Source organism: Bubalus bubalis, chromosome 6 (genome assembly GCF_019923935.1).
Source record: "Bubalus bubalis isolate 160015118507 breed Murrah chromosome 6, NDDB_SH_1, whole genome shotgun sequence".
In the NCBI taxonomy this organism is placed as follows: Eukaryota; Metazoa; Chordata; class Mammalia; order Artiodactyla; family Bovidae; genus Bubalus; species Bubalus bubalis.
In genome coordinates, this window is record NC_059162.1 from 35,812,191 (window position 1) to 35,839,156 (window position 26,966).

At 38.4% G+C, this 26,966-nt stretch overlaps 1 protein-coding gene across 9 annotated transcripts in view; it reads left to right on the plus strand.

The window, feature by feature from the left end:
• Positions 1-26,966, plus strand: part of VAV3 (vav guanine nucleotide exchange factor 3) — a 643,747-nt gene that overhangs the window by 536,578 nt on the left and 80,203 nt on the right. For 8 of the 9 annotated variants that reach the window (XM_044944623.2, XM_044944624.2, XM_044944626.2 and 5 more), the window contains one exon: positions 17,310-17,446. In XM_044944623.2, the coding sequence (XP_044800558.1) occupies positions 17,310-17,446 (137 nt within the window). Of the gene's footprint in view, positions 1-17,309; positions 17,447-21,380; positions 21,939-26,966 lie in introns of those variants that run through there. The other variant, XM_044944622.2, reaches the window with a different exon arrangement.

Consider the following 26,966-nt stretch of genomic DNA (forward strand, 5'->3'; position numbering starts at 1 on the left):
TCGAGCAGGGCTTTTTGCTGCAACTTCGTTAATATTAGATAGTCAATACATGTACCTTGAAAGAATCATTTTGGCACATTTAGGTTAAGCCATAGGAAACTGCCTTTTTGTACTTAAATAACAGTCAAGGGGAGCCAGTTCCTATGACTCAACCCAGTGCGTATCACATTTCTACCTTGGGGTGAACACTGGGATATTGGCAAGGAAAGAGAAGTTTTGTTCATTATTCTGCAGGAGTTTGTCTTAATTGAGAAGCAAGAAAAATCGAAGTGAAATGATCAAGACTGTATCCAGGAACTCAGGAGAGGGTCATCTTTAGCAGTATATTTTTCATGATACATAAAGTTAATGAGAAATCAGTGGTTTTGTTTTAGGGTTATGAGCAATATTAGTATATGTTGTATTCAGATGTTTTTGGAAACTAACTGCATGTGAACTTTGTTCAATGTCTCTGATCTTTTGAGAAGTGAGGCAAAACAGAACACTCGATCTCAATGTGTCTTTCCTTTGCACAATCCTGTTTTTAGCTATAACTTCCTACCAGATCATTTACAGCTTTGGAGCATAATATTATTTTAACATTTATATTTTTCTCTGTAGTCCATGGTTTACATTTTAATAATTATTACTTTTATATTTTTATTATACCCTTAGGATATAGGTTTCACTTAATTTTAACCATTTTTCAGATGATTAGAAGCAATGGTGTCTAACCCTGCATAGCCTATTATGCTTAATTTGAACAAGTTGAAACCATAACATAATTTTGGTATTTATGGTTGATGAAAGAAGCTCTTTATGTAGGAGATAAAAGATAGGAAGCTAAAAATTTAAGGAGAGAATATGACTAAGGAAAGTAAGAACAGAAGAAAATAAAGACTGGAAAGAGAAGTAATGGCTTTTGAATTGATAGGAGAGGGAGAAAAAAACCTAAGATTTTGAAGGGCCAAAAAAACCCCCCAGTATTTCTAAAATTAGCATTCTACATGTATTTGAAATACTTTAAGTAGAAAAATTATAGAGGACAAAAGTTTATAGGCTAACATATTAATTTCTTTTATTACTTTCTGTCAATTTAGAGGAAGGAGACAGAATATATACTCTCAGTGTGGTAACTTCAGGGCTACAGAAAATTTTAAAGGAAATCCCTGAACTTCTTATAATAGTTTGAAGGGTCTTCTATTGCACATAATTATCATTCTCATTGGAACATTTTGAATCTGATTCTTTCACAGCTTTCTTGGGAAAAGACAGTGATTTATTAATTATAAGTATTTAAATCTGAAATAATCATATATGACCTTTCCATAATCTTCCCTTTTATTTTTTTAGTCACCTTCCTCGAGTGACAAATTGCTGTTGGAAAAAATACCTTTTTTTTTTTTTTCTTGTAGCTAGCTATAAGCAACTGGACTTGAGTTGTTTTATATGTCAATGAAAATGTTTCACTAAATTATCCTATGACCCTTCTTTGATAGAATAATATCCCTTGCTAGTTTGCAGTGTTTCCACTGCTAGAACATTATCATTTCAAAAGAATACACAGCTTGGTGTGATTTCTGTTATCTTTCCCTTTCCTTGTTATGGTGGTTTAGTCATTAAGTTGTGTCTAACTCTTGAGAGACCACGGACTGTAGCCTGCCAGGCTCCTCCGTCCATGGGATTCTCTAGGCAAGAGTACTGGAGTGGGTTGCCATTTCCTTTTCCAGGGGATCTTCCTGACCCAGGGATCAAACCCAGGTCTCCTGCATTGCAGGCAGATTCTTTACTGACTGAGCTACAAGGGAAGCTCTCTCTTCTTGTTATAGTGTTAAGAAGGAATGTTCCTGAGAAGGGGACAATGGTTTCATTTTATTTACATTCTTATGTAGATATTGGAGAAGGAAATGGCAACCCACTCCACCTTGGTGGTTGTTGATCTGTAGCTCCAGTCAAAAGTGAAGTAAAAGTCTCTCAGTCGTGTCTGATTCTTTGCAACCCTATGGACTTTATAGTCCATGAAATTCTCTAGGCTAGAATACTGGAGTGGATAGCTGTTCCCAACCCAGGGATTGAACCCAGGTCTTCCACATTGCAGGTGGATTTTTTTTTTTTTTTTTTTTTTTTACCAGCTGAGCCACAAGGGAAGCCCAAACAAAAGCAAATCTACAACATTAAAGTGAAGGTACAAATCCAGCCTGCTCCTATGAAACATTGCTGGTTCGAGTAATAATTATCTCTTCGTTTGATTTCAAAGATACATTTACACTTAGTTCACATCTGAATTCATACATTTGTAACTATATGGTTCTATCTGAACTGAATTTTATTTCAGGAAAAATTTTAAAAGGAAAAAAAATCAAGGTAAACAACAGGGGAGAGACTAAACCTCAGAGTTCCCAGTCAGATATTGTCATGGCTGTGGATTTTCAGAATTTGAAAATGGACTCAGAATAGTTTATAAAGACTAGGCAGATTAGAAGTTCTTACAAGTTATTAATTTCAGCATAGTGCCATTTTAGAAGAAGGAGATAGCTCTTCTAATTGTCCTTTTTCCTATTTTATTTTACTAATTTATTATGCAAGAATGTCAATAAGAAAGGTAAAGAGATTGTTCAATTTATGTACATTTTTATGTAGCTATGTTGATTGTTGGTTTCTGACCTACCTGGCCCCCTGACTTCTTAAAAAGATAATCAGCACATTGAAATGATGGTCCAGAGTCATTTGTTTTTTCTGAAACTTCCAGTCAGAAATTCCAGCTCTCCATGCTGGAAGTACATGCTCTTCATTTTAACTTATAAATCAATGAACCCTGTGATGTCTGCACATGTCAGAATATTTGGGCATGCAACTGAATATGCTCTCTACTACTCAAGAAAAGAATTGCAGGAAGGTGGGAGGTGAAGAGAAAAGAGAATAATGGAAAAGAACTGGGGAAAGAATAAACTAGGGCAGAGTGTTTGAGAAAGTATGTACTATTTTGTATGTTAGAAATTGTGTTATTTTTATGCTGATTAAGCAATTGATAGCATAAGGATAAAATATTTTTCCCGTAAATGATGCAAGTCATCTAATTTAAAGATACTCAGGATGACTATGAATTATTAAGAGAGTCATTATTAAGGGCTTTTAAGAAATATATTAGCAGTTTTTTACCTTAAAATCATTTTATTTCTGCAAAATTTCAGTTATAGGTAGCATATTGCTATAGATAAAAGCACAAACAAATACAATTTAAAATCAAGTCACAACTAAAGATGAAGTGGAAGTTTATTCAATAAAAACTGAATATTTTTATTATTAAAACTAAATTATATTATGAAAATTGTGTTTATCATACAAACAGGCAAGTACAAAAATAAAGAAAATGAAGAGAGCAGACATACAACAAATGTATAGCTGTGGAAATACAAATTAGGGTTCCTCGTGTAGACTGTCTTGACTGGACCCATTTGCTCAGTGTTTGCTGCTGCTAAGTCGTGTCAGTCATGTCTGACGCTGTGCGACCCCATAGACGGCAGCCCACCAGGCTCCTCTGTCCCTGAAATTCTCCAGGCAAGAATACTGGAGTGGTTTGCCATTTCCTTCTCCAGTGCATGAAAGTGAAAAGTGAAAGTGAAGTCGCTCAGTCGGGTCAGACTCTTAAGTAACTATAAAAAGGTCAGCAAGATGGAAAACAGTGAGCAAGTATGAGGTTGGAACAGGATGAGATTGAAGAGTTATCAGTGGCCTCAAAATACATGATTTTGTGGGCAGAGGCCAGAAGGTCAGATTTAATTCTGAGTGCAGTGGGACGTGAGGAAAGGCTAGCTTGAAACATTAGGTTTGAATGGGAGGAAGAAATAAAATGGGAAGAAATGGCTGACTAGAGAGCTGTTTGGGGGTATAATTCAGTGTGTGTGTATTTGGAAGAGTGGCTTTGGGGAGAGGATAGCTAACTTTTCCCTTGTTTCTTCCAAAAGAGTTCATAAAGATAAAGAAGACAGTCTTTGTCACCATAGTGATCATATTCTAATACATAAACTCTACAAATACAGTACACAAGAAGATGCTTATTGTCTAGTATTTATATTTTATACTAGCTAGATAAATAATTTTGGTGTAATAAGTGGTACTGAAGCAGGAAGCTTGAGTGTCTAAGGGAGTATATGTTTGGGGCACTTAACTCACACTTGGGAGATTGTTAGTATGTTTCTTAGCAGAAGTCATATTTAAAAAATGAGAGAAGTAAGTTAGATTCCCCCATTCCTACCCCGCCATGGGATGTAAGATGGGTGTGCAGACAACAGCAAGTATATGCCAGGAAGAAAGGGCAGTGTGTTAATGCGAACTCGACCTATCTAATGAATTTCAAATAATTCAACAGGATGCGTGTGTGAAAGGAGTGATGAAACGGTCTAGATCCTCAAGACTGCGTGTATCAGTTTTATCAGTTGATTTCATGCAATGTTACTAGCCATTTTTCTTTCTCTTCAAGCTTACTCCTGAGTCTTCATCTTTATTGTTTCAGTTGATTGTTAAATTACTACCTTCCACCCTCTAACCATCTCCACCCACCCCAGCCACAAAAGATCACTGCCTTCTCCTCAGGTCTTATGTTTGTCCTGATCACCTTCTAAAGAAATGGACTCCTCCCTGCACACACACAGACTTTCGTCACTCTCTAATCCAGTACTTTTCCCTAAACTCTTATGAAACTTCTCTGTTATTATTTCATTTGTTCATTGGTTTTTATGTTTATCTTTTCCACTAAAATACAAGCTTTATGAGCTCATTCTTATTTACAGTTGCAAGCCCAGTGGCTAAGCCAGTAGCTAGCTGCACATGATGAATAATCTGTAAATATTTGTTGAATAAATGAATGAACTCATAGAACATGGAATGGAAACTAGGTTATTTCAGCTGCCCTTAATAATTTTTACTTTTACTTTATGTTATTCCTTAGATATCCTTTAAGGATTGGATTCTTGTTTTATTGGAGGATAATTGCTTTACAATGTTGTGGTGGTCTCTAATGTACATCAGTGCCAATCAGTCAAAATTATATATATTTATATCCCCTCTGTCTTGAGCCTCCCCCTCATTCCACCCTTCTAGGTCATCACAGAGCACCAGGCTGGGCTCCCTGTGATATACAGCAACTTCTCACTGCTTACACTTGATAGTGTATATGTGGTTGCAGAAAAGAAACATGCAGAGATGTTTGTGGGATGGAGGTTTCTGCTTGGAGGGTAAGAAAACAGCCCAAGAGAGCTTTACTCCAGATCTCAGTACTTTCCACAAAGGGGAAAAATACACCAGGCTTTGTAAAAATCTCTCAGGACCAACAGTTCTGGAAACGAGTAATTCCAATCACCTCTTCTTCTCTGAAGTCAGAAACCATTGTTCCCTGCTGACTTGTACGTGTCTCCTGCTTTTGTGTTGTAAGAGCAAATGAACTGTCCTGTTTCTCATCCTTCACTGAGGTCTGCCTCCTTGGACAGTCTCCCTTCAAGCCTCCTTTTCAGCAACTGGAGTCTCACCTGTTCAGCCTATTCATTGCAACCTGGGCTTTAATCACCATCCCTGAGCCACTTGGGTGTGGTCAGAATAGCAGAATGATGTGGCTTATGTGATAATAACTTACTGTAAAAAGAACTACATGAGGCCACTTGTCCATAAACCCACAGAACTGCATGGGGACATGTCAGGCACTAGGAGTTCCATAGTCTGTCAAGGATAATGTTTTTTTTTTTTCTTTTTAAGTTGAGTTCAAGGCTCTCTCTTCACCTACAAAGGTGGGAGTTACTACTTGCTTCCTAGAATTTAGTAAATCTTAGAGAGCTCCCATATGTACTGTGTTAAGTGGCTTCAGTGGTGTCCAACTCTTTGTGATGCCATGGAGTGTAGCCCACCAGGCTCCTCTGTCCATGGGATTCTCCAGACAAGAATACTGGAGTGGGTTGCCATGCCCTCGCCAGGGGATCTTCCTGACCCAGGGATTGAATGTACATCTCTTACATATCCTGCATTGGCAGCGGGCTGTTTACCACTAGTGTCAGCTGGGAAACCTTCTTTATAGAGATTTTTAGAATTTTTTAGAATAAAATTGCTGGTCTGCAAACTGCTAGGTTATTTGTATAGGACTTCAGGGGATCTCTTTGAAGGAGCCAGGTATAGAATACAAGTGAAGCAGTTTCTCAGTATATCAAAGTCGTAACTAATTATTCAAACTCATGCAAATCAATTAAGATGCATACTGGGAAAGTTTTAATTTAAGGGAAATCTGGCATAAAAGTTTTTATACAATGAATATATGTGTCTGGATGCAATTTGTAAATCTTCATATATTGAGAATTTACAACGTCCTTTGCATCTAAGGGAACAAGAGGGACACAGAAGACACTTTTTTTTTTTTAAGCATACATGTTTTGTCCTCAAGTAAATTATAAGATTAATCTGAGCCTGGGGCAGTTTGAAACCTCAACTCCATTGATAAACTGTGCAAATGCAAGTCTCTCAGTCGTGTCTGACTCTTTGTGACCCCATGGACTATACAGTCCATGGAATTCTCCAGGCCAGAATACTGGAGTGGGTAGCCTTTCCCTTCTCCAGGGGATCTTCCCACCCAGGGATTGAACCCAGGTCTCCCACATTGCACGTGAATTCTTTACCAGCTGAGTCACAAGGGAAGCCCAAGAATACTGGAGTGGGTAGCCTATCCCTTCTCCAGGGGATCAGTCAAACCAGGAATCAAACCAGAGTCTCCTGCACTACAGGTGATTCTTTACCAACTGAGCTATCAAAGCTGAGACCAGCACAAAACAACACACCCCACTGGGAGCTCTCAGTCTTTCCTTACTTGAAGAGAGCTCCTCTCCTCTTTTTCTCATCTTCAGGATAACAACACTTTATACCCAGCAGGGATTCGGATGATCCCCAAATACCGCAAATACCTATCAGTTGGTATCAGGAGACCTATTCTCTCAGTTCATCAGTTCAGTGTTGGACTCCTGGCGACCCCACGGACTATAGCACCCAGGCCTCCCTGTCCATCACCGACTCCCAGAACTTGCTCAAATGCATGTTCATCAAGTCAGTGATGCCATCCAACCATCTCGTCCTCTCTCGTCCCCTTCTCCTCCTGCCTTCAATCTTTCCTAGCATCAGGATCTTTCCTAGTGAGTCAGTTCTTCACATCAGGTTGCCAAAGTATTGGAGCTTCAGCTTCAGCCCTTCCAATAAGTATTCAGGACTGATTTCCTTTAGGATTGACTGGTTTGATCTCCTTACAGTCCAAGGGACTCAAGAGTCTTCTCCAGCACCACAGTTGAAAAGCATCAGTTCTTCGGCACTCAGCTTTCTTTATGGTCCAACTCTCACAACCATACATGACTACTGGAAAAACCATAGTTTTAACTATACGGACCTTTGTTGGCAAAGGAATGTCTCTGCTTTTTAATATGCTGTCTAGGTTGGTCATAACTTTTCTTCTGAGGAGCAAGTGTCTTTTAATTTCATGGGTGTAGTCACCATCTGCAGTGATTTTGGAGCCTAAGAAAATCAAGTCTGTCACTGTGTCCATTGTTTCCCCATCTCTTTGCCATGAAGTAATGGAACCGGATGCTATGATCTTAGTTTTTTAAATGTTGAGTTTTAAGCCAACTTTTTCACTTTCCTCTTTCACTTTCATCAAGAGGCTCTTTAGTTCTTATCTTTCTGCCATAAGGATGGTGTCATCTGCATATCTGAGGTGATTGATATTTCTCCCAGCAATCTTGATTCCAGCTTGGGCTTCATCCAGCCCAGAATTTCACATGATGTATTCTGCATATAAGTTACTAAGCAGGGTGAAAATAATACAGACTTGACATACTCCTTTCCCAATTTTGAACCAGTACATTGTTCCATGTCTGGGTCTAACCATTGCTTCTTGATCTGCATACAGGTTTCTCAGGAGGCAGGTAAGGTGGTCTGGTTTTCTCACCTCTTGAAGAATTTTCCACAGTTTGTTGTGATCCATACAGTCAAAGGCTTTAGTGTAGTCAAGGAATCAGAAGTAGATGTTTTTATAGAATTCTCTTGCTTTTTCTATGATCCAACGGATGTTGGGAATTTGATCTCTGGTTCCTCTCCCTTTTCTAAATCCAGCTTGAACATCTGGAAGTTCTCGGTTCACATACTGTTGAAGCATAGCTTGGAGAATTAGGGCATTAGTTTGCTAGCGTATGAGATGAGTGCAATTGTGCAGTAGTTTGAACATTTTTGGGCATTGCTTTTCTTTGGTATTGGAATGAAAACTGACCTTTCCAGTCCTGTGGCCACTGCTGAGTTTTCCAAATTTGCTGACATACATACTAGGCTCAGCACTTTCACAGCATCATCTTTTAAGATTTTAAATAGCTCAACTGGAATTCCATCACTTCACTAGCTTTGTTCATACTGATGTTTCCTAAGGCCCACTTGACTTCACATTCCAGGATGTCTGGCTCTAGGTGAGTGATCACACCATCGTGATTATCTGGGTCATTAAGACTTTTTTGTATAGTTCTTCTGTGTATTCTTGCCACCTCTTCTTAATATCTTCTGCTTCTGTTAAGTCCATACTGTTTCTGTCCTTTATTGTCCCCATCTTTGCATGAAACATTCCTTTGGTATCTCTGATTTTCTTGAAGAGATCTCTAGTCTTTCCCATTCTGTTGTTTTCCTCCATTTCTTTGCATTGATCACTGAGCAAGGCTTTCTTATCTCTCCTTGCTGTTCTTTGGAACTCTGCATTCAGATGGATATATCTTTCCTTTTCTCCTTTGCCTTTCACGTCTCTTCTCTTCTTAGCTATTTGTAAGGCCTCCTCAAACAACCATTCTTCTTTTTTGCATTTCTTCTTCTTGGGGATGGTTTTGATCATTGCCTCCTATACAATGTCACGAACCTCTGTCCATAGTTCCTCAGACACTCTATCAGGTCTAATCCCTGAATCTGTTTGTCACTTCCACTGTATAATCGTACGGTATTTGATTTAGGTCATACCTGAATGGTCTTGTTCCCTGTAGGTTGCAGAGAATGACTAGCTACAGCCCAGAGGACTGAATTAGGAGGCCAGTCTAAGGTAAAGGTAGAAACTGAGGTGGTTGGTCTAGGCGGCAGAGCTCTTAGCTTGCAGTTGTGTAACTGTGTTCTTTTTGTTTTTAAAGAAGATCCTGACCTGGCTGAGACTGTTCCTCAAATGAGTCTCCTCTTACCCCTACTAGAGATTGTTTTCTAGGGGTCTAACAAATGGCATGTGCTTTTAGAGCTTTGATTTTATTTAATGATTTTGGGGAGACCTAATGTTTTTGGCCACTAAAACATACTGATTCAATAGAACAGAGTGTTAAATTTGCATGAATTTTAAAATAACACATGAAATTTTACAGTTCTGTTATAATTGGTAGTCTTTAAAATCTTTTTAATAAATGGAAGAGGTTTCCAAAAGGCATTATTATATCTTTCACCCTTCATTTACTAATACACCAGTAAATAGTGCCAAGGAGTGACTAGTCAGTGTTTATAAAGTTGGAAGAAAGGTTCCCTGTTGGATGCTTGTTTTTATATGAGCAGTGACAGTGCTGTTTCCTTCATTTGACTCATCATTGTTTCCAAAGGTAAAGCAGGATTCTCTGAGTGAAAATTTTCGAAATCATTGATGGGGTGTGTTCCCTCTGTGAACAATTAGTTCTTTAGACCAGTTTCCAGGTTTTTTTCTCCACCAAATCATCTACTTCTGCTGTAACAGATGGTTTCCATGATAAGGCTCCTTTTGTTCCTCCGTAAAGAGCAGTAAATGAATGAAAGTCATTGCTTCACTGGGAAGAGCCCTAGAAGATGTGATGGGCAGGGGAAGTCCAGCATCCCAGTCTGCCTCATTTGCCAGAAGCTCAGTTGACTCAACCTGATCATCAGACCTGCTGGTAGATTGTAAACTTGTGTCAGTAAGAGCCAAGATGGCAAAGAGGATTTAGTTGGCAAGATACCAGACAGTGCAGATGTTAGTCATGCTGCTTGCATCTGTCCCCAGGAGAATGTGATTCCCTCACCTATCTAGGATTTGGAAACTTCACTTAGGACACTTACAGCAAAGATAAAATACTTATTTCAGGGTCCTACGGCTCAGTGGGAAAGAATCTGCCTGCCAATGTAGGAGATATGGGTTCGATCCCTGGGTTGGGATGATCCCCTGGAGGAGCAAATGGCAACCCACTCCAGTATTCTTGCCTGGGAAATCCCATTGACAGAGGACCATGGCAGGCTACAGTCCATGGGGTCACAAAGAGTTGGACATAACTTAGTGACTAAACAACAACAATAACAACTGAAGACTTACCAAAACAGTTCCCTCAAATTTTTATTAATAGGCATATTTGGAAAAAGTTCCCCTTGACCAAGAGCCTGTGCCTGATTGTATTGTTGTGTTAGTTTACCTGTGTATTCAGTGGACTATAGGCTTTTTGTGGGTGGGAAGCTTGGCCTTCCTCCCTTCTCAGACCACCATGCCCAGCACTTAGGAGTGCTTGAGACATTTAGGAATGAATGAATATTTTATGCTTGTGATCAGTTTCCCAGAATAAACCCACCATATCCTCTGACATCTTGCAAAACTAGTTATTTTTTTAATGTGCAAGTGTTTAGATTTTAAATTAGGCCTCAGAGGTGAAAGGCCAGCACATTATGGACAGCTCATTTATCTAGTACACAACTCTCAGCTCTAAGTTATTGCCCTGGGGAAGTCCATTGCATTAGGGCAGTCATATCAGCCTCCTGAATAGTTACTTATCTCTGCTGTGGCAGTCATTCTTCTCAGAAGCCACAGTGGCTGATACAGGTACAGTAGGCTAAGTTCATTGAGGCTTTATGTGAAAATTATCAGTGAAATAGTTTATATCTAGCAACTTTCCAGTAGAACTCTACCTAGAATTAACTCCTTTTTAAAAAGTACACTTGAAATCCTTTCTTGGCATATGTCACTCTTACTGGTATTGAATTCAGATTTGAAAGGAAATCTTGCTTCAGATCCCCTTTTTAAAAATCCTTCTGTATTGTTTTAGAAAACTCTAGAGTTCCACATAATTACATTGGCTTCAGTTTTATTTAACCAGAACCTCATGACAATACTGGAGTAAAACCATCATTTTAATATTTCTGATTCTTCTCTTTGCTAATTCTTCCTACATAAGGATGATGTGGGGTCCTTGTCTGATTTTCAGTTCAGTTCAGTTCAGTCATGTCCAACTCTTTGTGACCCCATGAATCACAGTGCACCAGGCCTCCCTGTCCATCACCAACTCCCGGAGTTCACTCAGACCCATGTCCATTGAGTCAGTGATGCCATCCAGCCATCTTATCCTCTGTCGTCCCCTTCTCCTCCTGCCCCCAATCCCTCCCAGCATCAGAGTCTTTTCCAATGAGTCAACTCTTTGCATGAGGTGGCCAAAGTACTGGAGTTTCAGCTTCAGCATCATTCCTTCCAAAGAAATCCCAGGGCTGATCTCCTTCAGAATGGACTGGTTGGATCTCCTTGCAGTCCAAGGGACTCTCAAGAGTCTTCTCCAACACCACAGTTCAAAAGCATCAGTTGTTCGGTGCTCAGCCTTCTTCACAGTCCAACTCTCACATTCATACATGACCACAGGAAAAACCATAGCCTTGACTAGATGGACCTTTGTAGGCAAAGTAATATCTCTGCTTTTGAATATGCTATCTAGGTTGGTCATAACTTTGCTTCCAAGGAGTAAGCGTCTTTTAATTTCATGGCTGCAGTCACCATCTGCAGTGATTTTGGAGCCCCCAAAAATAAAGTCTGACACTGTTTCCACTGTTTTCCCATCTATTTCCCATGAAGTGATGGGACCAGATGCCATGATCTTCGTTTTCTGAATGTTGAGCTTTAAGCCAACTTTTTCACTCTCCACTTTCACTTTCATCAAGAGGCTTTTGAGTTCCTCTTCACTTTCTGCCATAAAGGTGGTGTCATCTGCATATCTGAGGTTGTTGATATTTCTCCCGGCAATCTTGATTCCAGCTTGTGTTTCTTCCAGCCCAGTGTTTCTCATGATGTACTCCTGCATATAAGTTAAATAAGCAGGGTGACAATATACAGCCTTGACGTACTCCTTTTCCTATTTGGAACCAGTCTGTTGTTTCAAGTCCAGTTCTAACTGTTGCTTCCTGACCAGCATACAGATTTCTCAAGAGGCAGGTCAGGTGGTCTGGTATTCCCATCTCTTTCAGAATTTTCCACAGTTTATTGTGATCCACACAGTCAAAGGCTTTGGCATAGTTAATAAAGCAGAAATAGATGTTTTTCTGGAACTCTCTTGCTTTTTCCATGATCCAGTGGATGTTGGCAATTTGATCTCTGGTTCCTCTGCCTTTTCTAAAACCAGCTTGAACATCAGGAAGTTCATGGTTCACATATTGCTGAAGCCTGGCTTGGAGAATTTTGAGCATTACTTTACTAGCATGTGAGATGAGTGCAATTGTGCGGTAGTTTGAGCATTCTTTGGCATTGCCTTTCTTTGGGATTGGAATGAAAACTGACCTTTTCCAGTCCTGTGGCCACTGCTGAGTTTTCGAAATTTGCTGGCATATTGAGGGCAGCACTTTCACAGCATCATCTTTCAGGATTTGAAATAGCTCAACTGGAATTCCATCTCACCTCCACTAGCTTTGTTAGTAGTGATGCTTTTTAAGGCCCACTTGACTTCACATTCCAGGATGTCTGGCTCTAGGTCAGTGATCACACCATCGTGATTATCTTGGTCATGAAGATCTTTTTTGTACAGTTCTTCTGTATATTCTTTCCACCTCTTCTTAATATCTTCTGCTTCTGTTAGGTCCATACCATTTCTGTCCTTTATTGAGCCCATCTTTGCATGAAATGTTCCCTTGGTATCTCTAATTTTCTTGAAGAGATCTCTAGTCTTTCCCATTCTGTTGTTTTCCTCTATTTCTTTGCATTGATGACTGAGGAAGGCTTTCTTATCTCTTCTTGCTATTCTTTGGAACTCTGCATTCAAATGCTTATATCTTTCCTTTTCTCCTTTGCTTTTCACTTCTCTTCTTCTCACAGCTATTTGTAAGGCCTCCCCAGACAGCCATTGCCAATATGAACAAAAGTTAAAGGGCACAATTGTCTACAAGTTATGTATTATATTAAGGACACAGTTAGCCATATAGCAAAGCATATGTTGAAGGGAATAAAATAAGCTGAAATAACTAAACATTTGGAAGGAGATCTATTTTGTCTCAGCCATTTTAATGATATTCCCTTGGATAAAGATTATTGATTATATAAAGTTTTGGGAAACCCAACGATTGCTCAACTGTGTATGTTGGCATTACATATGATCATTTTGCATTTAATATCTGAAGGTAGTTTCAATATAACTTTTCAGATTTTGATGAGCAGCCTTGTAATTATACCAACATATCCATTAGAAATTCACTTCTAGAATAGAAAGTAAACAACTATTACATCCATGTTTACCTGAGAAGAATAAAGCAGCTTTCTGCAGTGAGTTATAAGTTTATCATATAATGGAATTTATATGTTTTAATCAGTTTTTTTTTAGAATAACATTTAGCCACTTATTTCTGATGGGTCCATATCAGTGAGGGAAATTACAGTTCTGCTTTTGTAGTTTTATACCATGTTGCACCTCAGAATCCCTCGAAGGGTGGATAACCAAAGGAAAATAAGAATTTCTTTTTTTTTTTTTTCAAATAAGAAACTAGGGATTTTAAGCCTGAACAAATTTTGAAAGTCTAGTCTATAAAAAGGAGATTTGCCTTCTTCAGCATAATTCCAGATGGAAAGAGGCAGGTCAATGGAGAGAAGTTAGAGAAAGTTCTGAGTAAGTTTCAGATAGAGCTTGTTAATAAACTATATGCAACAATGACTGAGTTGTCACGGGGAGGTGGGTAGTGAATGTTCTGTCCTGGACATTTTTAAACAGAGGTTAAAACCTGTCAGCAATATTTTATAAGGGGAGAAGAAAACCTATACTAAATTACCACTAAATGACTATTCTAAATATGAACATCTATAAATCTAATTTCTCCTCCATTCTTGATCTCATTTACGAGGTGTGAATGCCTGCTGTGGCAGTAGATTGTGTCAACAATTATACTGATGGCTGAGTGCTGACATAAAGTTTAACCCACTCCCTCTCTTATTTTAATTGCATTTTTATCTATCAGTTAATGTGATTATTTTCACCTTTTTAGCAATGTCACTGTCTTGTTTTTTTAATAAAAGAAAGGAATACAAAAGGGCCTTTTGGAAAGCAACCATTCATCCCACTAGTACTATAGAACCCCTCCTCGTGCAGGCATCAGAGGCAAGGGGCAGGCTGTCAGAATTCATCGTGTCACTGTGCCCTGGCTTCACTCCTTTTACCTTTTCAATCTCTATAGCCCTGTAGCCTTGACAGGTCGCCCTGAAATGGGATATGCTGGCCAACGAGAAATAAATAGCCAAAGATGATCCTAACAAGTGACCAAAAAATATAAATTCCATTATACTATAAATTTATAACTCATCCCACTGAAAAGCATATGAGTCAAGTAAACATATCTGGCAAATCAGGTATGGCTGAATTCAGGCTAGTAGCAATCTCCTTTGACTATTACCTAGGCTCAACCATATTCTTGGCAAGGGTCACACAATTTTTGTTTAAGGAATGAGATCAGCAACATACCCGTGCTTGTGTGCTACTCAATCAACTCCTCAAATGAAGCTTATAACCAAGAAGAAAGTAATAGCAGAAAAAATAGAGTAAATGAAAAAATAAGGAATAAACAAGACTATGAAAACCAAGTCCATCATTCCAAAGACTGCTTAGTCCAAAGTAAATCCTAAGACTAGTACTTAGGTCTCATTATTTGACTGAAGTATATTAATATATGTACTATTTTCAGTTTTAAATATTATGATTTTATTAGGTCATATGTTGTCAACATTCTAGTCCATTGAAAAGCATAAATAATTCAACATTGCTCCATACCTATTTCACAGCCTTTTTGTATAGCCTGGGCATTCTGGATTTTAATCCATAACCTATATTTGGTTGGTGAAATGTCATCAAACTTAATTTTTCTTATGACACGCAAATTCGTGAAGTGTTGCATATTTTTTTTTAAGTCTGTGCATTTTCAATCATTTCTTCTTGAGAATGAGTAACTTGGGCACATCGGCAATAAGAGAATTGCTGTTCCCACCATTTCTCACATGGCACTGCTTCTTTTTGTCCCTGTGGATCTTTGTCTACAGAGACAATTGCAGTGAAGGCCAGGGCCCTTCCTGTCATTCAACTGATCCCAGTAGTTAAGGCCACATCAGCTCTTTCAGGTTTAAAAACTCTTCTTTCTTGTCTTCAGCCTTTATTTAAAAATTGACATAAAAACAAAATTATCAAGGGAGCCTACTGAACAAAATGCCTTTCTTGTCCTAGAAATGCTCAGTAAAACCAAGGCTTACTGCACACCAAGGCTTACTCTGGCCCCTCAACATGGAATAATTATCATGCAAACCATGCTGCATTTGAAAAATTCTATTTTAGCATCCTCTTCCATCTATTAAACTTCTAAATCTGTTTTGGTATGGGATGGTTAGGTCTCATTTTATGTTAACCACAGTATCTTAATAAAAAATGTAAAATAAGTTTTCTGTAGTCAAATACGGGTTTCCCTGGTGGCTCAGATAATAAAGAATTTGTGTGCAATACAGAAAACCTGGGTTTAATCCCTGGGTTGGGAAGATCCCCTGGAGGAGGGAATGGCAACCCACTCCAGTATTCTTGTTTGGAGAATCCCATGGACAGAGGAGCCTGGTGGGCTACAGTCCATGTGGCCGCAGAGTTGAACACAACTGAGTGACTAACACACACACACACACACACATACTCAGGTATAGTATGTTAAGAGTGAGTCTGATAAACACTTGACCGAGAAGAGTTCTCTCATTTTGGAAAAGACAATGTCTGCTGTTTGTTTAAGGGTGCCACCGCCTTCTACCATCTGGTGGGGAAACTCCATGAGAGATGTGTGATCAAAGTCATCGCTTCGGGGTTCTGTGGCACAAGAACTGAAGCAAAGGGGAGATGTGGCAACTCAAAACACGTCTCGACAGTTATAGCCATTAAATGGGGTGCAGGGCGCATTGCTTTTCAGCCCTTCTGTCTTCTGATCGACTGGGCTGATAAGAAAGTGTTGAATAAAACTTGTCAGTTCTGTTTAGTTTACAGCCACACTTGTTTTCTCCTCACCCCCTGCTGGGTGGTTTTTAAGAAATAATTTGGGGGACTTTATTCAACCTTTTGCTGGAGCATTTCATATAGACACAGAGGTCTTTTTGAGGTAACCTAGACACTTAGAACTGAATGACGGTCATTCATCGTCCTCTATTGAGTGCAACAATTTCAGCCAGTTATAGCGTCTTTGTGTTTCATCTTTAGAATAAAAAGTCTTGAAGCATAATAAACAATAGCTTAAGTCCTTCAGTGTGCAACAGATACCGTGTTTTGCACAATCAGCCTTGTTGGCAGGAGCAGTTTCACCTCCAGATGAAAAGGGGACTGGGATGTGGTGCGTTTGGAAGCCATGGCGGTGCAGTCAGGCCTGGGTGCCATTGAAGCTGCTCTTCACAAAAATGAAATCCCAAGAAATACAACGAAAGGCCTGGATCCAAATTTCAAGTACTGTTGATACTATTGGCTTAGACACATTCCCTTTATTGCGTCTGTTTTGCAAGCCTAAATTTGAGCCTGAAGAATTTCTCCATATAAATGTCTTAAGTACCGCAGTGGCACATCCATCACCGTTTTTGTTTTGAATTACAAAGATAACCTTAAGATATGAGCCTTCTACTGGGCAATGGGATACATACACAGAAAGGGTGAGCTTCCTTAGTGATGAAATCAGCCAATGCCCAAGAGGAAAGTAATAGGCAGAAAGGACAGAGTTGATGAAAAAATTGATTCTTTTCCATTAAACTATACGTGATGTGTTTTTTATGAAGTAGGCATCAGCTGAAAGAGAAATATTTTTTCAACTAAAAAGAGATTGATGGTGAGGGAGAGGAAAAATGTATAAGGAATCAGGGGATAAATATGTGTCTTATTTTATTACCATCTCAAATAATGAGAAACTTGAAAAGCATTCCATTGTGGTTACCTCGTATGTTTCCTTGGGCTTGGTGCTATTAAAACTCTTTAATGTTCCTCATGGCTTTGTTTTTTTTTTAAGAAGTACATTTGGATTTCACACTTTATTATTTTCATAATCCTAAGAGTTGTGTTGCTTATTTTCAGGTTTACCAAAGATGCAGGCTATTAGGAGCTACAGTGGAACGCCGCCCCCTGCTCTTCATGAAGGACCCCCATTACACATTCAGGCAGGGGATACAGTTGAACTTCTGAGAGGAGATGCACACAGTCTGTTTTGGCAGGTACTGTTCACATTACAGTGTTTTAGATTTAACAGATGATTTATTACTTCTTGTAGACCAAAGCTCTTGTCTTTAGAACTGATTGCATGCTTTCAGCTTCAGAAATTTTGCATGATGTGAGGAAAAATATTTTTTATTACCCACCCTCAAATTTACCAATGCTGAAGTGGCAATGAGTGTTAGAACACTAAAGAAAATAGTATCTGTGCTCTGAATCAGAATTATCATTTGTATTAAAAATCCATGCATTGACAGCATTTTTTCCAAACCCAAGACTTTGGGTATGATCTAATTCACACAGTTCTAACATATTAGCACTTTACTTCAGGGGAACTACCAACTAGCTTTCCAGAGGCCATTGCTGGCCAATTGTATCTACCCACAGTAATACCTGAAATTATCAGAGTATTTGCTCTGGGTATTATTTACAAAATAAGTAAATTGTGACAAGTGAGCGAGTATGTTGATGTTTTCTGGTTTTGAAATCTCTCTTGTCCAGTTAGCCTGCTTTGGTTCAAGGGTTTTGTTTAATGAGGTAAATATGGTAGAGTGTAATGATCGAATAGAGTTGGATGGTCGAACATTGCTGTTCATTAAATTATTCTGTATTTTCATGCATATGTTAGAAATACCTCCCAACAAACTTAAAGAGTGTTAAAAGTCTATTGTGAATTGAGGGAGAAAAGAGTAGAACCAACAGAAAGCTTAGCACGTGAGTGAAGTTTTCTAGGGGTAAAGAGAGAGCAGAAAAGGATTGCTAGATAATAATCCATCATGTACCAAGTGTAAATGGTAGCTACTTTGTTTGCACAAAAGCATCTTATTGTCTGCCATCTTGTTACAGAAGAATGCCCCTAAGTTGAACAGTTAACTCCAACCACATATCAATGTCTATAGCCAGTGCCTTATCTAGAGTTCCAGCAACCTTCTTAAGTATCCTACGCTTCTCATACCTAATTCTTCCCAAAAAAGGAAGAGAATGACAGACTCAGACTCTAACTCTTCTGTCCCATCCTGCATTTCCCAACACAACCACAAAACATGGCCTGCTTGTGTATACATAAGATTTGTCTTATTCAAGACTTATCTTTTTCTTGGATATTCCGTCCTCACATTATGTCAGTTGGCTCTTGACTGCTACATTTTCAATTTCATTCTCTCCACTGGCTCCTTTTCTACAGCTTATAAATATGCTCAGGCTCCTCCCAGCTTAAAGCACATGTAACTCCACTTTTTGTCTGGTTATGTCAGTCTTCCACTCCCTCTCATCTTCTTTTCCTGTTCTTAAAGCTGATGAGCTTCTTAAGAAAGTAGTCTGCCCTCAGTCTCTGCCTCCTTATGTCCTATTTGTAACGCAGTATACTGCAGAAACTATTCCTACTTGGATTACTAATGCCATTAAAAAACAACTTTGCGATATATAATTAAATGCACATATTGAAAGTGCAGTTGGATTTGATAAGTTTTGTCACATGTACATATAAGTGAAAGCATTGTTATAATCAAGATGATAAGATCAGCCCCAGAGTTTTTGTTTGCTGCTTTGTAACCTCTTCCCCATACCCCTAGTCTCCCTTATGCCCTTTGTAACCTACTCCCTCATACCCTTCCTCAACACCACCAGGCAACCACAGTTCTGCTTTCAGACTATGAGTTTACATTTTTCAGAATTTTATATAGGACATAATATAGTACATATTCTTTTTTGTATGGCTTCTTTCACTTAACATAATTATCTTGAGATTAAACCATGTTGCTTTGTTTAACAATAGTGAAGTGAAAGTGAAAGTCGCTCAGTCATCTGACTCTTTGCGACCCTATGGACTATACAGTCCATGGAATTCTCCAGGCCAGAATACTGGAGTGGGTAGCCTTTCCCTTCTCCAGGGGATCTTCCCAACCCAGGAATCAAACCCAGGTCTCCCACATTGCAGGCAGATTCTTTACCAGCTGAACCATAAGGGAAGCCCAAGAATACTGGAGTGGGTAGCCTATCCCTTCTCCAGGGGATCTTCCCGACCCAGGAGTCGAACCAGGGTCTCTTGTACTGCAGGTGGATTCTTTACCAACTGAGCTATGAGGGAAGCCACAATAATACTATCATTTTTTAAAAGCACTTTATTGTGGTTTGATTGATATATAAAAAGTTGTACATGTTTAATGCATGCAGCTTGAGTTTGGAGATAAGTATATAGTCTTGAAACTATTACCACAATTTATGCCATAAACATATCCATCACTTTTAAAAGTTTTCTCCTATCCTATCTTATTTATTTATTTTGTGATTAACAGCATTAACATAAGGTCTACCTTCTTTGCAAATATTTAAGTATATAGTACAGTATTACTAACTGTAAACTCTGTGTTGTATAGTAGAATTCTAGGACTTATCCATGTTCCATGACTGAAACGTGTATCCTTTGATTACTTCTTCTGCATTTCCTCCTTCCCCCAGGCTTTGGCTACCCCTATCCTACTCGCTGCTTCTTTGAATTTGACAATTTTTGATTCCTTATGTGAGTATAGCCAAGACTTGGAAGCAACCTAAATATTCATCAATGGATGACTGAATAAGTTAAAATGTGTTATATAACATAGGGCAATACTATCCAGTCTTTGAAAAGAGGGAAATGCTGCCATATGCAAAAACATGGAAAAACTTGAGTGACATAATGCCAAGTGAAATAAGTTCTTTTTATTGTTGTTGATTATTCTAGGTATGGGTATAACACAATTTATCCATTAGCCTGTTGAGGGGCTTTCAGGTTATTACTGTTTGGGGCTGTTAGAAACAAGGTGCTGTGAACATTTAAGTGTAAGTCTTTGTAGGAACACATACTTTTCATTTTTCTTAGGTAAATACTGAAAGTCAAAGTGTTAGTCGCTCAGTCGTCACCGACTCTTTGCAACCCCATGGATTGTAGCCCACCAGGCCCCTCTGTCCATGGGATTTCTCAGGCAAGAATACTGGAGTGGGTTGCCATTTCTTTCTCCAGGGCATCTTCCTGACCCAAGGATCGAACCCCGTTCTCCTGCACTGCAGGCAGACTCTTTACAATCTGAGCACGGGGAAGCCCTACAATACTGAATACTGAAAGATCATAATTAGATATATGTTTAATTTTTTTGAGAGACTACCAAACTGTTTTTCTAAGTAACTTTATCCTGTTACAGTTCCACCAGCTGTATAAGATACTTTTAGGTGCTGCGTATCCTTACCAGTTTTGCGTATGGTCAGTCTTCCTAGATTTGTTTAACAGATGTGTAGTATCTTATTGTGATTTTGATTTACATTTCCCTGGCTACTGATATTAAGCATCTTTTTCTGTGCTTATTTACCATACATATAACTTCACTGATGTTCTAATATTTTGTCAAATTTTTTAATGAGTTGTATGCTTTTAATCATTGAATTTTGAGAGTCTCATATATTTTGGATACAAATCCTTGATAAATTAGATTCTTTCCATATATTTTCTCCTACTCTGTGGCTTGCCTTTTTATTACCTTAATAATGTTATTCATAGAGCAGAAGTGTTTACTTTTGATGTTGCCCAATTTGTTAATTTGTTCCTTTGTGAATCACACTATGAGCATTGTAAATATCTAAGAAATCCTTGCCTTCCCCAAGGTTACAAAGATGTTTCCCTGTGTTTTCTTCTAGAAGCTTTATAGTTTTAAGTTTTATATTTAGGTTTATGATGTTGAGCTATTTTTATATATGGTAATTAAAGAGTTGTTTTTTTTTTCCCCTGCATATGGATTCAGTGTGTTCCAGCACCATTTGTTTGTTCTTTTAAAATGATTTTATTTATTTATTTGGCTGTGCTGGGTCTTCATTGCTTTGCAAAGGCTTTCTCCAGTTTTGGTGAGCACGGGCTACTCTTTATCGCAATACACGGGCTTCTCATTGTGGTGTCTGCTCTTGTTGCAGAGCACAGACTGCAGTAGCTGCAGCATTCGGGTGCAGGTGTTGCAGTGTACGGACTCCAGGGCAAGTGGGGTTCAGTGGCTGCAGCTTGTGGGCCCCAGAGCAGCAGGCTTCAGTGACAGCAGCATGTGAGCCCAGAAGCTGTGGTGCACAGCCTTAGTTGCTCTGCACGTAGAATCTTCCTGGATCAGGTATCAAACCCATGTCCCTTGCGCTGGCAGATGGATTCTTATCCACTATGCGACCAGGGATTCTTATCACCAGCACCATATGTTGAAAATCATTTCTTCACTGGATTGCCTTTGCATTTTGTAGAAAACCATTTGTATCTGTGTAGCTCTGTTTCTGGTATCTTTGTTCTACTGGTCGCTTTCTTCATCTGTATACCATTATAATGATATTTTGATTTTTGCAATTACTAGTCAGTCTTGAAATTAGTGTTAGTCCTCCACGTGTTTTCTTTTGTCCAAAGATGTTGTGGCTATCTTAGGTGCTTCGCATTTCATATGAATTTTAGAATGTCTTGAAAATTTCACCAATAAAAGCTTACTTGTATTTTGATTTGGATTGTATTTGTAGATCAGTACTGGAGAACTGGCATTTTAACAACGTTGAATTTTCTGACTACTGTTCGTAGTATGTCTCTCCGTTTATTTAGGTCTTTAGATTCTCAGCAGTTTTGTCATTGTCAGAGCAGAAGATATGTACCCTCTGTGTCATATTTATCTATGATTATTTCATATGTCATTTTGATGCAATTATAAATGGCAGCTTTAAAATTTGAATTTCTACTGTTTATTGCTAATACATAGAAATAAATTGATTTTTGTAAATTGATCTTTTATCCTAAAACCTTGTAGAACATTAGTTTTAGTAGCTTTTTTTCTACAGATCCCAGCAGATTTTTTAAAAAAGACAATCAGGTTATAAATGAATAAACAGGTTTTTCTTCCTTTGCCATGTGGCTACCTTCTATGTCTTCTTCCTGCCATGTGTTGAATCAGTTCAGCTCAGTTCAGTCACTCAGTCGTGTCCGACTCTGTGACCCCATGAATTGCAGCACGCCAGGCCTCCCCTGTCCATCACCAGCTCCCAGAGTCCACCCAAACCCATGTCCATTGAGTCGGTGATGCCATCCAACCATCTCATCCTCTGTCGTCCCCTTCTCCTCCTGCCCTCAAGCTTTCCCAGCATCAGGGTCTTTTCAAATGAGTCAGCTTTTTGCGTCAGGTGGCCAAAGTATTGGAGTTTCAGCTTCAACATGTGTTGAATGGAGGTAGTTTAAAAAAAATGTGCATCCCTGCTTTATTTCTCTATTTATTTATTTACTGCACTGTGTGGCATGTGGGATCTTACTTTCCTGATAATGGATTGAACCTGTGCCCCCTGCATTGGAAGGCAGAGTCTTAGCCACTGGACCACCAGGGAAATCCCAATCCTTGCTTTATTTTTTATCTTAGGAAGAAAGCATGAAGTCCTTTATAGTTAGATATTGGGTTATCTGCAGTTTTTGTAGATGCGCTTTATCAGGCTGAGTACATTTCCTTCTAGTCCTGGTTTGCTGAAAGTTTTTATCAGTAATGAATGTTTGATGTTGTTGTTTGTTGTTGCAGTTCAGTTACTAAGTCATGTCTGACTCTTTTAGACCCCATGGATTGTAGCCTGCCAGACTCCTCTGTACTCCCTTGGAGTTTCCTCAAATTCATGTCTATCAAGTCAGTAATGCTATCCAACCATCTCATCCTCTGCCACTTCCTTCTCCTTTGCCTTCAATCTTTCTCAGCACCAGGATCTTTTCCAGTGAAAAGTATTAGGCTCTAATACTTTCTAGCCAAAGTATTAGAGCTTCAGCATCCGTCCTTCCAGTGAATATTAAGAATTGATTTCCTTTAGGATTGACTGGTTTGATCTCCTATCCACAGGACTCTCGCGTTTTCTCCAACACCACAATTCAATTCAAAAACACCAATTCTTCGGCCCTCAGTGTTCTTCATGGTCCAGCTCTCACATCCATACATGACTACTGGAAAAATCATAGCTTTGACTATATGGACCTTGTTGGCAAATTAATATCTCTGCTTTTTAATACATTATGTCAGAGCTTTTCTTCCAAGGAGCAGTTGTCATTTAATTTCATGGCTGCAGACTGTCTGCAGTGATTTTGGAGCCCAAGAAAGTAAAATCTGTCACTGCTTCCACTTATTCCTCTTCTATTTGCCATGAAGTGTTGGAGCTAGATGCTATGATCTTCATTTTTTGAATGTTGAATTTTAAGCCAGCTTTTTTTACTTTCTCTCCTCCTTCACCCTCATCAAGGGGCTCTTTAGTTCCTCTTTCCTTTCTGCCTTTAGACTGATGTCATCTGCATATTTGAAGCTGATGACATTTCTCCTGGCAATCTTAATTCCAGCTTGTGATTCAACCAGGTGGCATTTCACATGATGTAGTCTGCATATAAGTTAAATAAGTAGGGGGATAATATATAGCCTTGACATACTTCTTTCCCAATTTTGAACCAGTCTGTTGTTCCATGTCTGGTTCTAACTATTGCCTCTTCACCCACATACAGGTTTCCCAGGAGACAGGTAACGTGGTCTGGTATTCCAGTCTCTCTAAGAATTTCGCACAGTTTGTAGTGGTCCACACAGTCAAAGGCTTTTACATAGTCAATGAAAGAAAAATAGATGTTTTCCTGGAATTCCTTTGCTTTCTCGATGATCCAATGAATGTTGGCAATTTGTTCTCTGGTTTGTCTGCCTCTTCAAAATCCAGCTTGCACATCTGGAAGTTCATGGTTCATGTACTGCTGAATACTAGTTTGAAAGATTTTGAGCATAACCTTGCTAGCATGTGAAATGAGTGAAATTGTACGGTAATTTGAACATTGTTAGGCATTGCCCTTCTTGAGACTGGGATAAAAACTGACCTTTCCCAATCCCGTGGGCACTGCTGAGTTTTCCAAATTTGCTCACATATGTAGTACAACACTTTAACAGCATCATCTTTTAGTGTTTTAAATTTTAATAGTTCAGTTGGAATTCTGTCACCTCCACCAGCTTTGTTTGTAGTAATGCTTCCTAAGGCCCAGATGTCTTCACATTCCAGGATGTCTGGCTCTAGGTGAGTGACCATACCATCAGGGTTATTCGAGTCATTAAGACCTTTTTTGTATAGTTCTCCTGCATAAGTTGGATGTTAGATTTTGTTAAATGCCCTTCCTACAACTGAAATGATTTTATACTTCTTCTTTTTTGTTAATATGGTGAATTACATTGGTTTTCAGATGTTAATCTTGCTTTCCTGAGATAAACCCCAGTTAATAATGATATATTGTCCTTTTTATTGTTATGTTTTGGTAATGTCTTTGTCTGGGTTTGGTAATAGTTTAACACTCAAAGAATGAATTGAGAACTATTGTCTTAAATTTTCTGAAAGAATCATTATTGTTATTTCCTCATGAAGTGTTTTGTAGAATTTACCAGGAAAACTGTCTAGGCCTGGAGTTTCCTTTGTAGGAAGATTTTTTTAAAATTACAAATTCAACTTCTTTAGTAAATACATGTCTTTCTAGGTTATACATTTCATTCGAGGGAGCTTCGCTATTTTGTGTGTAGAATATGCAGTGTCATCTCTCTGATTTCTGCAGTTGACAATTTGTGACTTCTTTATTTCTGGTCAGCCTAACTACAGGCATTCCTTGGAGACATTGCAGGTTTGGTCCCAGACCACTGTGATAAAGCAAGTCACACAAAGTCTTCAGTTTCCCAGTGTATATAAAAGTTATGTTTATATAATACTATCGTCTGTTAAGTGTGCATTAGCATTATGTTTAAAAAAGTGTTCATATCTTAATCAAACCTTAATTATTTTACTGCTAAAAAATGGTATCATCTGAGCTTTCAGTAAGTCACAGTAGTAACATCAAAGGTCACTGATTACAGATCACCAGACAAATCTAATAATAATGGAAAAATTGGAAATATTAAGAGAATTATCAAAATGTGACACAGATGCATGAAATGAGCAAATGCTGTTGGAAAAATGGCACTGACTGAATTGTTTGACATAGGGTTGTCATAAACCTTCTATTTGTAAAAAAAAAACAAACAACACACTATCTGCAAAGCACAATAAAGTGAAGTACAATAATAAGGTATGCCTATAACTATTATGAATTTTGTTGATCTTTTCGTAGAACCAGCAATTGGCTTCACTGGTTCTCTCTGTTATTTTTCTGTCTCCCGTTTCATTGATTTCAGTTCTGGTCTGGTTTGTGTCTAGTATTTTTGCCTTAAGCATCTTTCCCACAATCATTTTTGCCTCATAACTAATTGGCCATAAGGCACTCTTGCCATAAAACATGAAATAATGAAAAATAAAATGTGTGTAGTAGACTCATGAGCGTACAATGCAAATAACTGATTTTATGTTGTGAGCTGTCCCTAAGCACTTGCTTGCATTCTTTAGTTCATTATATTCATGTATGTGTGTGTGTGTGTGTGTGTGTGTGTGTATATATATATATATATATATATATATATATATATATTTGTTGATTTGTCTCCTTGTTGGGTATCACACTTTTTCTTTTTTCACTAAAATTTCTTCCTTCATTAGGAGTGATATCAGTTTCCAAACAATAGGATGCCTGTTTGGTGTACCTGAGGTTTATATTGTATCGTGAAAGCCTCTGAACTGTTGCTTGTTCTTGGTATATTGTTACCTTTGAGATCCTCAGCCTCTTTCTCCTCCAATGTAGTGTGTTTCAAAATAGGAAGCAACTCTTGGGGCAAATCAGCATCATCTGTCAGCTGGACAGGGTCATCATTAACAGTTGCTGATGTGTTAGAAAAGCTTAACACATCTCAACCAGTTAAAACGAAACAGCCAAACCAGAAACTGTCAACCAATTATATTATCTTTGTCGCAGAGTTGCCTTATGACCAGTTAGTTATATGGCAAAAATGTTTACAACAAAAATGCTTACAGCAAACATACCTGGAACTATTCTGTTACATCCTTTCTTCTTATGATTTTGAATTTAATTTGCTCTTAATTTTCTAGTTTCCTAAGATAGAATACTTGCTCATTGGTTTGATAACTTTTCCTAATATAGACATTTAGCACTTTAATTTTCTAAGTACTACTTTTGCTGCCTGCCTCCAAATTTTGGTATGTTTATTTGGTATTTTTATTTTAAATTAGTTCAGAATATTTTCTTATTTCACTTTCACTTCCTTTTTATGGGTTATTTAGAGGTGCATTATTCAGTTTCCAGGTATTTGGGATTTCCCAGATACATTTGTTTTTAATTTATAATTTAGCTCTGTATCATAAGAGAAAATGGGGCCTCCCTGGTGGCTCAGTAGTCAAGAATCTGCCTGGCAATGCAGGAGACAAGGGTTCAGTTCCTAGGTCAGGAGGATCCCCTGGAGAAGGAAATGGCAACCCACTCTAGTATTCTTGCCTAGGATAATCCCGTGGACAGAGGAGCCTGGTGGACTACATGGAGTCACAAAAGAGTCAGACACAACTTAGCAACTAAACAGCAAGAGGAAATAGTTTGTATGACTTATATCATTTTTAAGT